This window comes from Ornithodoros turicata, chromosome 1 (assembly GCF_037126465.1).
Source record: "Ornithodoros turicata isolate Travis chromosome 1, ASM3712646v1, whole genome shotgun sequence".
Lineage (NCBI taxonomy): Eukaryota > Metazoa > Arthropoda > Arachnida > Ixodida > Argasidae > Ornithodoros > Ornithodoros turicata.
Genome location: NC_088201.1, coordinates 80,030,108 through 80,044,053, shown reverse-complemented (window position 1 = coordinate 80,044,053; position 13,946 = coordinate 80,030,108). Strand labels below are relative to the sequence as shown.

Below are 13,946 nucleotides of genomic sequence, written 5' to 3'. Positions count from 1 at the left end.
CAGAGTTGATCCCACGCTCGCTTTCCGCATGCCACGAAACACCTCTCGTCAAGATGCTGCATTAATCCACCGAATGCGCCTCGATGTGGCCTTTACAGCTCAGTGGCGTTACCGCTTGAGACAAGTTGACTCTCCCACCTGCTGCCACTGTGGTGCTCTTGAGGATCTGGAGCACATTCTTCTTCATTGCCCTCACTACGAACCTTCCCGAACCACACTCTCCGAGTCTCTTCGTCAGCTGTACTCTCGCCCTTTCTCCCTATCGAAATTGCTTGGTCCCTGGCCCAATCCAGCCCAGCAACGCTCTGCGCTCAAAGCTCTTCTGACATTTCTGGACACCATCGGACTTCGATCGTTATTGTGAAGGGGCTCGTTATTTTATTCCCCCCATTCCATCCAGCAATGGGGTAGAGTATCGCCTGTGGCGATGAAACTCCCCACTCTGCAAGGTCGAAAATAAAGTTGTTGTTTGTTACCTTCTGCTTCGGATATATAGCTTTGGAGGGTATAGAAGAGGAACAAGTTCTCTGTTTATACCTCCAACCCTTCTCAAGGGTATGAAAGAGGTATAAAGGAGGGCTAACGTACCATATTTATACCTCATCACCACGCGTTTATATCCGGTGCGAGGACTAGATTGCCAGGCTATGCCTTTCACGGTTTGAGGCTGCTTATACCTTCTGATTTTTTATACCTTTACTTCCGCAACGTGCTGCATCACATTATTATTATTTTTTTTCTTGAGACGGTATCAGCTAAGTTAAACGAATATTTAATTAAGAAACACAGATATCAGTACAGTACTATCAGAATCCACATGGTTAGTTTATGGCTACATAATATCTGTATTGCTGACATGTTGAATCTAGATGTCTTCACCCGTAGGGTTGCGTACCAGACGAAGGCTGGTCCACAGTTTGTCAAGTCGCCACCGGTATATCAGTATTTGTTGCTCTGTAAATGTCTATCTCGCAATGCACACTTGATGACTGCGGAGAGCGATCTTGCTTCTTGTAAATTTTCTTTAGTTTTTAACTCCATATTTTTTTTTTCCTTTTTTTTACATGGGGAGTAATGTGCACGAGCTTTGCTTTCTACTAAACAACCATATGCGTTTGCGTGTGTTCGTAGAAAACGTTTGTGTGTGTGTGTAAAAAAATTTTCATCCCTCCAAAGGTGATTTTTCTAGTTCTCTGCTCTAAAAATGCCTACGCCTAGGTGTGATTTAATACCATGATGGTACTCGTGCAGAACCTCACAGGGGTATAGAGCTGTACTCCTAAAGATATGGAACATAGCCCTTTCTTGAGAACTATTTTTTATACTTGTAAGCGGGGTATAAAATAATACCTAAGAAGGGCTACAAGTTATTGAGCAGGCGATCTATACTTCTAAAGGTATAGATTTTTCTCTCAGTGTACAACTAATTACCTAAAATTTATTAAGTAGCTCTTTAATCACTCGAACTGTCAATACGAGGTTACGAGGTCAAGGGGTGCCTAAAGTGTAAAGTTAGAGTAGATTCGTGTACACAGCACTATAGGTTACAATTTGAGGTAATCTGTAGTAAAATACAGGACTCATTTGTGGAGGTATAAGGGCATCGGCTCGAAATGCCTAAGTTCGTGGCTAATAAAAGCATCGTGCCTTCAAAAATAGAGTCGTTCCGGCTAGGAGCAATGCGCATCGTTGCCGCCGGCTCTATCGTGTGAGAAGGAAAGCCGAACGAGAAGCTCAGCAAACAATGGGACTGCAGACTCCGTCCACTTTGGAGTCAACGCGTTCACAAAGGAGCGAACGCGCAGTTGTCATGCACGTAGAGGCTTTGGCAATGAGCAGCGCAGCTCGTTCCGCAACTAACGAGGATCGTTGGCAATCAGTGGACATGTACACCGAATTTTTTCAAGTAACTTTGCGTTGCAACCATTCTGTCGTTATCAGCAGAAGCTTGGAAAAGTAAAAGTGCAGGGGCAGGTACATGGCCTCGTCGCATTGCTTCTTTCGGAGATCTGAGGCCAGTCGGCAATTTGCACGCCTCGAATTGACGTTTCGCAATTTTTTCCGTATACTACCACTGTATAAGTGAACGTATTTTGCGATGGAATCCGCCATGCGCTTTCTGTATGTGTAAAAAAAAAAAGATGTGAGGTTCACATGGCAAATTAAATTTATCGCGAATTAGATTTGATAAAAGTGCTCAGAAGTAATGACACGATCTCCCCAGAGGTAACTAGCGTTGACACCATAATGTTGAGCTAAGTAGATCTTTTTAAATAAGAGTTTTTATCTTGGTATGCGAAACACCCTGTATGCGAGGGGTACTGTAATTTTACGAGTAGTTTGCGCCTTCATCTGTCTAAAAGTGCAATTGAAATCATACACAGGTACAGATGTTCCAGAAGGATACACCGTACGTGACAGTGGCTGCTAACCTACGGAAAAATCGCATTCTCACAGAGCTCAGTCATCTACACACTTCCTACAACAAGACAACTGAGTGAGTATAGCTTTGTTAACTTAGATGCTACGCGGGCGGGCACAATTGGGCACCATTTCCACAGGCACTTCATTCGGATTTTCCAGGAAATTATGAAATGGAGATTTCGGGAAAGATCGCAGAAGCTATATGGACCGCGTGAAAGAGCGTCCATACTTTGGTTCCGTGCCATCTGCTTTAGACAGTAGGATTATGCATTTAATTAATCAAAATAGAGGCTAGACGCGCGCAAACTCTTTCAACACCGAAAAGCCAAGTGTCTTGTGAAAGATGTGGATGTGCTCGTACATGTTTACGACCTGGCAACATTACAGGTGGCAAACTGGCCCAGCAGTGGTAAATGCTTTCTACAACCCTGGCACCAACGACATTTGTGAGTATTGTCATTGTCCACATTGCGCTGAACATGAACATGCGTTACAGCGGCACTTTGGGCACAAACCAAAGCAACAACAACTTTATTGCGAGATGATGAATGGGGAGTTTCATCGCTAGGGGCGATACTCTACCCTATTACTGGTGGTCATGCGGGGATGAGCCCCTTCACAATAAGGATCGAAGTCCTATGGTATCCAGAAAGGTGAAGAGAGCTTGGAGGGCAGAGCGTTGGAGAAGCTGAATGTGGCTAGGGACCAGTTATGGGCAGTACTTGAAGTACCAATTACTCAAGTAGTACTTTAAGTACATTTCTGTGTACTTGTACTTCACATTAAGTACATTTTAAATCGTGTACTTTGTACCATACTTAAAGTACTTTTTTCCGAGTACTTTCCTATCAGGTACTCAAGTACGCAAACTTGGACTCCAGACAAAACTCACAAAAGAGTATAAAAAATGCACCCTACTAAAAGCGCTAAACGCTACGTGTGTGTTTTCGTTTTCTTGCCGTCATTTTAGCGCTTTTAGTGGGATGAAGTACCAAGAGTGCCAGTCTTACACTTTACCGAAAAGGATTTTTATGCTGTTAAAGAGCATATTTGTTGAAGCAAATTTATTCTTGAGAGGCTTGAAATGTTAAAAAAGTATCAACGCTTCTATGATTATGTAAAACGAATGGAATGCAAGGACACGCACACATTATGACACTGCAACCGGCAGCACAATGACTTGGTCAATTGTAATTTCAGTTCTCCCAATGCAGGGTTCTATGGTTTTTTTATATTGTTTCCTTCCTTGGCAATTAATAATCATGTTATATCACAATCTGTGATTGCATTACATGATGAACACTCTGGAAGACACACATGCTTTTATTTTTACATTACGCTTTTTTAATTGGTCACATAGATTACATTGCTGCAGATCACAGTCGTATAAAAATGATAGCTTACATTGTGGTTCATCGTTTTTTACTTTCTTCATATTCTTTTTTTAAACATGTTGTATTTCAAAAAGCAGCATGGAATGCCCAGAAATATCTAATCTCCGTTGGGTTATGCTTTTTTCCCTTGAAATTTCCTAGCCTGTTATAGCAGAAGATTAGTACCGGAACACCACACTAGGGCGGGTGGTCTTGGATGAGTCAGTATATAGTACATAATGACAGCACAGCTGACTTATTACCTCTGTACATGTAACTGCAAATTATGTTATCTGATTAAGTTCATATTCGCGGGTTAGCACTTAACCTTGGACTTTATCGCTAAAGTTTGGCCAAAAAAGCAAGACAAATATACTAAACAGTGAAATGTAAAGTGATACAAATTAAATTCGCAATGTACTTGACGAATACTTGAAGTACTTTGCCTAGTACTTTGTACTTTACTTAAAGTACATTTGGAATTGGGTACTTTGTACTCTACTTGAAGTACTAATGACGACAGGTACTTGGTGCTTTACTTTAAGTATAATTTTGAGGTACTTTGCCCATCACTGCTAGGGACCAAGCAATTTTGTGAGACAGAGGGGGCGAGAGTCTAGCTCGTTAAGGGATCCGGAGCGTACGGTTCGGGAAGGTTGGTAGTGTGGGCAATGGAGAAGAACGTGCTCTAGATCTTCTACAGCACCGCAGTGACTGCACTGGGGAGAGTCATCTGGTCTCAAGCGGTAACGCCACTACGCTGTGAAAGGTCCCACAAACGCCCCACGAGCTTTCTTGCAGATAATAATCGTCTCGCGACATAAGGCCACGAATAATCAATTACCAACTTCCTTATGGCGCTCTCGGTTACCGTGCACAAATGCCCCGCAACCCTCTGTTTCTGTTCCGCTAATCAATCAAGCCACCGATTCGACACAAACTTTCTCATCGCGTTTTACAATGTCTTCCGCCACCGGCACCCGCAGGCTCATCGTCAAGTGCCGTCTTTCAGAACCCATAATCCCCCTTTATATCGATCGCCCACCTTGTGACGTCAGCCAAGGTGTGGCGGCTTATGCTTACGTTACCTTGCCGGAAACGTTCACGCCGCTCGGTTTTCTTGGTTACCTAAAAAACAACGGTGCTCTGCTTGATGATGTTAAAGCTATCTGAAGCAAATTAACCTGAAGCCCGTCGGCCCCGGACGCACACTAACGCTCTGGCCCCGTCTCCTTTCTGCTGTCCTTTCTCTATCTGCCCCCGTCTGTACTTACGTCGCTCATAGCGCCAGATGCTTCGCGGCGATAACACGGAATAAAAAGAACCTTGAGCCCGCGTAAATCGGGAGCGTTTCGGTATTTTTCAGTTCGACTTGGACTAATGTCTTTCCGTAGCACGGGGTATACAAGATATAGCAGGGCCATTGGATCATCTCGCGTGGAATGCACCAAATAGCTTAATGTTCAACACAACGTAGAGCTGTATAGAAAAGCCTCGTCGTTTTTAATTGCGTTTATTTGAGTACGGTATCGCATGTTCACCAGTATAGTTCTTTGGTGGGCTTACACAACACAAAATTGTTGTGCAATCTTCTTTATGCAGAGATTTTCGAGGACAGCATTTTGTATAGTACACTGTGCTGTGTTCACGCGAAAAGTCGTTTTCAATAACTTGCGCTACTGTTGTAAAGGGAAGTGCCCAAAGACAACAGCCGCCGATATTTCGAACAGAGACTGTACTGGGCGAGCGGTCGAATAGTCTGTGTTCGAAATATCGGCGGCCCTCGTCTTGAAGCATTTCCCTTCACATTTCCTGACCTGTTCGCTGTATTTTCTAGCCTTCCACTTGCTCTATTGTTGTACTGCTCGTAGTAGTAGTGCCAAAATGAAGTTTCTACTTCATTTTCACTGTAGTGTTCCCGGCTGCGGTTCTTCAATCACCATTCTACAAGTACGGTCTACCGCTGTAAGTAGCATTACGTTCTGCGTGGCGCAAGCCAAATACCCGGGAGGGTCCTATGACACTAGTTCGTCAGAGTTGCCATCTTTTCACGTGCACGATGGCTCAGTTGCTGTGTAATGCGAATAAGTAAGAGTGCACCTGTAGCTGCAGTTTTCGTGGTAGTGGACGTTCCATGGAGATTCACTGGGGAACGGGCTCCACTTACTGTGGCCATCACGTGATGTTCTTTAACGCATGGGAGGTAGTCCCCAGAGTCTTCGCAAAACATTCTTACGTAGTGCCACTCCCATAGGGAGAACTGAGATCAAATATCACATGTATTATGAACTATTCCTGTTGCGTATTGTGCACTGCGTGCTATAGGATGTCTGAGTATCTTTTACTCAGCGGTGTCGCTGATTTTATTCCTTACAAAGTATGCTTTGGAAGTTACGCAATCTGCAGTCAACGACGTTAATGCTGCAGGTCACTGAACATGGGAGCAATTGGAATGGCCATTGGCCACGAAGTCACCCACGCTTTTGATGATACTGGTAAGTGCCTTAGAAGCGCTTAGTTTCGCTGTACGCCGTTATAGGAGAAGCGGTACAAAAAGGCATCAAGCAGGAACAACGTAACACATTTGTACCTTCAGTGCGTTTGGTATACCCTTACCAATACAACGTGTGACACCATATTAATTTATTGTAGGAACTGTATCGCCTCAATTAAAGAGCAATTTCAGTAAGGGTACAGTCGTTAAAACAGCAATATCTTTCATCACGGAACCCTGAGATTCCGGGGACAAATAAACGTCCCTCAATCTCAGGGTTCCGTTATGGATGTTCGTCGCCACCAGCCCCTGTTTCCTCACAGTTCCATCAATTAATAATATATTAATCAATAAGGGGAGTGATTTATGGCAGCTTATTTTCTGTCCCTGAAATAACCGAGTCTATACGCGTCCTCACTTGTAAAGTCGCTGCTTTGCTGGGGGCGCCTCCACAGTTTGGTGAAGCCGATGTGTATTACATCAGTATCTGCTCTAGAGCAAACATCAAACTCTCACACATTTGTTATTACGTGGCGAGTAATCTGCATGAGCTTCCTTTCCGCCACACACACACATGCTTGTTCTACAAATAAGTATAAACGTGTACCCGAGGGAGCTTTCTACATCTAGCTTGCTACATCAAGGGAGGCCATTACATGAGGGAGTGGAACTTTTCCAAAAATAAAATGAAACAATATCAATACAAGACGGGGGGGGGGGGGACGGCTAAAACATGCAAAACATGCAACAGTGGGGCAGATGTGAAGAGTTAAAGGGACAAAAAAGATCGCAATACAGGAACCCACACGCAAAAATATGCAGAAATTGAAGACTTGTGAGGAGTGAAGGAAATAAACAGAAATTGTCATGGGACGGGCGAGTTAGGTAAAGTACGGTGTGCTAGCAGAGACAAATGAATTATGGTCGATATCCTATGTGGGCTGGAAGGCTATTCCATTCCGACGAAGTGGTAAGAAAAAAAGGAGTGAGCAGAGGAGGACAAACGGGCCCGTATGAGGTGCACCTTGTGTTCGTGGTCTAATCGTCGAGAGGTGTAAATGCCTGTAAGGTGTAAATATTATGCCTTTAGGGGGTGATAAAATTCCTATAGCTTGACGAAAGCCGCGTTTATACCTTAAAAGGCATGCGGCCTGTGGAAATGCTCTTTATACACAAAGTACACATTTTTCTAACAGTGGTAGCTTGCGCACAGGTAATATTTCCGCATTATTCTGTGCAGCTCCGTTTTACGTTTTACAGAAGCGTTTCCTCCATGTCGGTATATCGGATTTAACCTGCTCGATAGCCCAACTTACGTCTCAAGAAGGGTCAAAATATACGTGTGCCCCACGAGAGGGTTTAGTGTAACTTGTCTGTCGATTTCCATGGCTTAGAGGGACTGTCGTATCCGTTGCGGACAACTCCGACATAACAGTGCCGTTTTACTCCTCGCTCATCACCACAATAACACCGAAAATCCGACGCGAACTAGTAGAGTAGTTTCTGTGCAATTTGATGTAATACATGATAAGAGCAGAGGGAATTCCGCGGGCATGCCTGAGTTCCCACTCTGGAAATCGCAGAAAACGTCACTTGGACAAGGCCATCAGGGAGCGCCCTTTGGCGTAGACAAGTCCAATCAGAGAGCGACCGGTGGGCGGGAGGGACTGCGTCTGCAGGTCGCAGGGTGTATATTATCGGCTTGTGGAATGTTGTTTCTGGCTAGCGTCGACGTGTTCGTTCCAAAAGCCCAGCCGCATAAGGGGTCTCTCCAGCGTTTTCTCCAGCGACCTGCCGCGGCGGTTGGCGAGCGACAGCCAGAGCGGCGACGAACAATAGAAACGCGACGCTGTCTCCGAAGTCGGAATCGAGTAGATATTTGGTGGCGGGCGACGGAAAAGGCGGGGCGACGCGCGCTAGTGGCCAATCAGGGATTACCTGATTACAGGCTGATCACGTGATCTGTGACGTAGACAGGCGCAACAAAGGGTGGTTCAGGTAAACACCTGTCCACTGAGAAAGAAAGCTAGATGTGAAACTTCACGCTCTCCCGAGACCAGACGATGTACCAGGAGCGGCGCTCCGGCCCACAGCGCCATCTGTTGTGCTACTCTGATATACCAACTTCCCCGCTTCTGTACTTCACTTAACCATAAAATAATGTAGTTTTACAAATCACTGGTCACAACTCCCTGAACTCCAGTAAGGTTACAACACATTGTGAAAACGTTGCTATTGATTTGCCACAGTTAATTTGTGAAGTATATGATGTCACAATGTGTATGACGATCCTCCTATATTATGTACGACAGGCAGTCAATTCAACGCTGAAGGACAGTTACACAATTGGTGGACCAATAAGACCAGAAAGGCGTATACAAATCTCACGGAATGTTTCGTACAGCAATACGGAAGCATCAATGACAGTGAAACGTCTCTTCCGGTAAGTGAACTTACTTACTGGAGCACCTAATGTAACCCTAGTAACCGGTCATCCTGTAGAAATCATCGTCGTCATCATCTCATCATCATCTCATCCTCTTCGTGGCTAGAACTGAATAGGGACCCGCGTTCAGAAATGAGAAAGGTCCTACTTCCGTGCCATCTATGTATTTACACGTGTGTGTCGTCCAGTTTTCTCGATATCAAATTGCGCTTGAAATGTCATATCCCACTTAATTCATTGGAAGTCAAGTATCTTCATCCGGCGAACCTATTAAAGCAACAACGTAGTGTGTGATAGGCAGCAAGAGGCGATAAAATCTGCCTCCAGACTGTTGATCCAACACCGGCACCCCATTTTGGAGCAGTGCGTGCTACGCGGCCATATTCCGAGTGCAACTCGAGACGTCCCCAGAGGAAGGGCATTTAGGGACGAATCTATCGATTTGCTTTCAAAAGTCTGTGCTTCGAGTTGTGCAGATCTCGTAGCATTTCATAGACATACATTGATTACAAAATCGAACCGTGCTAAAAGTGGTTTCAAAACCGAAGCGAATACGAAGCGAATGGTTATGGTGCCGAAGCGAATAGCTGATTTGGATATTGGAATACGAAGCGAATGATTGTAGAACCGAATCGAACAGCTGCAAAGAGGAACGGTTTGCACGCATAGATGGAGTGGAAATAAAGTGCAAACGTACAGGAAACCTTTGCAGAGAACAGACCTGAACGTTTTAGTTTCCAGCGGTGTACAAGCGTCAAATCTCTGTCAGTATGCATTCAGAAGGTGGTGCATTCGAGGACGAAACAGAGTGCTGTCTCACCTCGTTTTGACTTAAGGAAAGTGATAGGAAGAGTCTACTAGTGCACTTAAACAGTGACTCCGGCGGTTTTGATGTAGATTGATTCTTTATTCTTGCGTGGCCTTTCTCCCGGCAACTATTCGAATGTATTCGGTATCGAAGAGACATTTGATGCGATTCGCAATTCGAATACCGAAATTCGTATACGGTTCGGAACTCGAATCGAACATATAAGTATTCGCTCATGAAAAAATTCTAATATTCGCACGACACTACTCCGGAATGAATAAATATAACTATCGAGTGTAAAGAGTTTTCCTGTGGTACACACCTTTGTGCTGTATGTTTCACACCATACAGAAGGCTGTTTTGTAAAACACTCTTCTAAATGGCGTATTATAAAAAGCGGCGTTTCAAAGGGCATATTCTACAGAAAACAGCAGGGGTAGGGGTATTTCGTTTAGAACATTGTTGTAAAGGAGTGTTTAAATTAGAGATAATTAAAGGTAAATAAAGCATGAATGTTGAGTTTCAACGTAATGAATGTAAGGTATATGTAATGAAGAGAACGATTGAATGAAATTAAAGAGTACCGCAGGTAATCGGAGGTAATTAAATGTAATTGAACGTAATTATAAAGCCAACTAAAAGGAGATTGAGAGCAATTAAGGCAAGTAAATGTAATTAAATATAATTAAATGAAATCCAAGATTACCTGAGGTAACCTGCGGTTACCTTCGGTAATTAAAGGGTAATTGAAAGTAATTCAGGCTATTTACATGTTAATTACGTGAACTTGCACATAGTGATTGAAAGTGTCGGACCGGAATTCAAGCTTACAGACCGGAGGTGGACATCCGAATGTCAGGTTAGACCGGAAGTGGAGAACCGGAGGTCGAGTTCGACCGGAAGTGTATACTGGAAGTCAAGTATAGACGGGAAGTGGACAACCGGAAGTCGATTTTAGACAGGAAGTGGATGCCCGGAATTCAAGTATAGACCGCAAAAGGCGCTTAATGCTAACGCATTCCTCTCGCATTTATTGCTAAATTGCCACTAATTTTTTTCTGACGTTTCATATTAATACCATTAAGCAAAAATTAGAGGCTCAGATATACTCTGAATTTGTCCATAACACATCATAGCTCCTTTTGCCAAAACCATCAAACGCATCGCGTTATGTACCCGCACATAACGGGTCTGTGTCACCTGACAGCATGCTGTTCCACATCGATAATAGAAATAAGGTTCGTCGACGCGGGGGCATCACGTAACCTTTGGAAGCAACGTTTGACAACATCTTGAGTATTCTGATGTCAAGCTTGCGTGTAAGCACTTTTTTTTTATTCCAGCTAAACGGCATTAACAGTCAAGGAGAAAACATTGCAGATAATGGTGGACTACTTGGAGCATATCTTGTAAGACATTTTTCATGAAATAACGCTGTACGAGGAGGTCAAGACGATAACTGTTTGTATTCACTTCTATTTCTCTCTTCAGGCCTATAAAACTCTCGCCAAAAACAGCACAAAATATCCAGATTTAGCTCTTCCTGGCCTCGAACATATCAGTAATGACCAAATGCTTTTCATCTCAAACGCCGTGGTAAGTATGATTGAAGAAGATAGCTTATAAGTGAGCACGCGCACGTAAGTGTTGGGCGTCTGTCCCAGCGCAACAAAGCGAAAGGTTATGCTTAGGACAGAAGTTCACGCGGCTCTACCGAACGTGCCTACACAGTCGTCGGCCTTACTCAAGGTCGCTGTTTTGTTCGGCGGGAAACACGTCCCGCAGGTTCTAAAGAATAGCGCGAGTATTGCTGCCTCATACTCCACCATGGCTGAACTGCTACTCAATTAGAGACATCTGCATTTCCGAACGAATAAGAACGTTCATACATAATGTAAAACCCCGAGACTAGGGAACACGAAAGGACAGCCACAAACAGCGAAATTGAGACCTGGTGTTTGTGTCTGTCCTTTCGTGTTCCCTAGTCTCGGGGTTTTACATTATGCATCATCTTCACCAGCTAGCTTGCTTCCTAGCCATTTTTTCATTGTCAAGAACGTTCAGTTCAGTAATGTAATACCGCTGTTATACTCTTGTTACACGTGCAGCCTTCAAAGACCGTTGAAACCAACTGCCTTGAAAAACGCGCGTAGCGCCATCAAGCGTGTAATGTGGGAACTTCTAAAAGGGGCACCGAATCGAATGCTGATTGACAAGTTGACACGATAGGCTCCTGTCTGCGCTACGTGCGTTTTTCATGGCAGTTGGTTTCAACGGTCGTCGAAGGCTGCCCGTGTAATAGCCCTGTTACATGGGCAGCCTTCAACGACCGTTGACACCATCTGCATTGAAAAACGCACGTAGCGCCAGCAAGAGCTTATCGTGTCGACCTGTCAAACAGCATTCGATTCAGTGCCCCTTTTAGAAGTTCCCACATTACACGCTTGATGGCGCTACGCGCGTTTTTCAAGGCAGTTGGATTCAACGGTCGTCGAAGACTGCCCGTGTAACTAGGATATCAGACGATTCGCTTCAGTCCCCCTTCATGTGTGCCCCACAGTGAGAATCTGAGGCTACCACGTGTATGCACCACGCCTGCGAAATAGACAAACGTCGTACCGCGTTCCATCACATATGCAAAATATAAAAGTAAACATCACCATAACTGCAATGAAGCATGCCATACGCCATAGAATAATATACGAAGCTCGATGGTTGCACGTAACACATGTGTTTATCAAGCTGTCCGTATCCCCGCTACGGACGGCCGTTTCGACCTTGATTGGGCTTCTTTAGCATAGTGCAGAGAAGTGCGACGCTTTAGTAATAGTGATATAATAGTGAAATAGCTGCGCAGCATTAAAGCCGAAGTATTATCTTTCAGGTATGGTGTACCAACATACGCGAGGAAGAACTGCGACAAATGATTCAGTACGACGAACACTCCCCGCCCAAATACAGGTAAATTTCCGGAGCACAGGTCGTCGTTAGTGACGGTTACAAGTCGCTTACAATTGTCCATCTGATATCTCGCTATCCATCTCCGGTATCTTATATATTCGCTGTCTGCATGGGGAGTTCCATAACCGCAGGATGTGCGCCTTCCTTTTCAGGATTACCGTACCTATCAGCAACATGCCTCAATTTTCCACAGCGTTTAAATGCGGAAAAGATGCGCGAATGAATCCACAAAACAAATGTAGAGTGTGGTGAAATAAAAGTTGTTGCTCCATGCGACACCCTGGTAATGCAGTTCTAAGGACTTTGTATTTTTGTTGACACTTGGAACAAACACGAATGAGGAAGACGAGGTGGTGGTGGTGGCGATGGTGATGGTGAAAGTGCTCGCCGTTGTCGGCCTCACTGGGGTGGGCAGCGTCACGACTTGCGCCCTGGGTAATGTGCGTCCTCGGCCGACTTTAAGGGAACTTTGCCGACATATAGGAGGAAGACGAGGTATTGAAACCGAACGACTATAGCAATCAAATGGAGGGGAGATATGCTCATCTCCTTCCTCATCCCATCAACTGTCTGGGAAATTTGGTGGTTGTTGCGTCCTAAACGATAAAATAGAACAGAAAGGAAGAGGGGGAGTGCTTCGGTAACAGCTGAGAAAATCGTAATGCGTGGAATACAATTTTGGATCAGCAAAGGCCAGAGCGATGATGGAAAACTAAATTGACCATTAGAAAATCCAACGATCCAGTGATGTAGATTGAAGCACAAGTGTCGGAATAGGAATCGCTCATATTTCCTGTCGAGACTGCTCTGTTTCTTCTTCCACCCTTTAGAAACAGTATTTATTGGAAACATCGGTGGCTTCCGACTTAACGCTGAAACGATGGAAAGTAAGTGTTCTGAGGCTGGGACATGAACAGACGAACACAGCACCGGCTTCTGTTTCAATATAAATTTCTTGTTGGTTCGCTGTGGTAGCGTAAGGATTTTTGGTTAACTTCAGACAAAGACTCCACTTTACTCCATTTCTGAGGCCATCCACGCTGAGCATTGGCATTCTCCTCTCACAGGGGCGTCTGAGAACGCGCACTTGTTTGCGTAAATATGTAAAAATGCCTTTATTACAAATCGATGTAACTCTGTGAACCTATATTAAGCCGCGCGCGTTAACGCCGTATGCGGTACTTATGTAAAAGCACAAATCCGTATCAACTCCGTGGATATTTCTGATTGTTAATTCCTTCACTGTGGACGCTGAAATTTTAGTAGTTCATAAAGGACAACCTCCATGGAGCGAATTTTTGCAACGAAGTTCGCGCGGCAGACTGCCACGCGCGTTCCGCCGCCAGTTGTTCGCCGGCACCAGCTCCATGGAGCGAAAAACCAGCGGACGGCGTCGGGAAGTCATGCTGTGATGTCACTGTTGCCAGGGTATAAGGTGAA

The 13,946-nt window shown here is 44.5% G+C and overlaps 1 protein-coding gene across 1 annotated transcript; it reads left to right on the top strand.

Annotated features, from left to right (window-relative positions):
• The first annotated feature begins 2,817 nt into the window (after positions 1-2,817).
• LOC135377565 (neprilysin-2-like) lies at positions 2,818-12,510 on the top strand. Its single transcript, XM_064610086.1, has 7 exons — positions 2,818-2,870; positions 5,711-5,762; positions 6,225-6,292; positions 8,604-8,734; positions 10,889-10,954; positions 11,037-11,141; positions 12,430-12,510. Exons 3-7 carry the CDS (start codon positions 6,235-6,237, stop codon positions 12,508-12,510), a joined length of 441 nt encoding a protein of 146 aa, XP_064466156.1. The 5' UTR covers positions 2,818-2,870; positions 5,711-5,762; positions 6,225-6,234.
• The last annotated feature ends 1,436 nt before the right edge of the window (positions 12,511-13,946 follow it).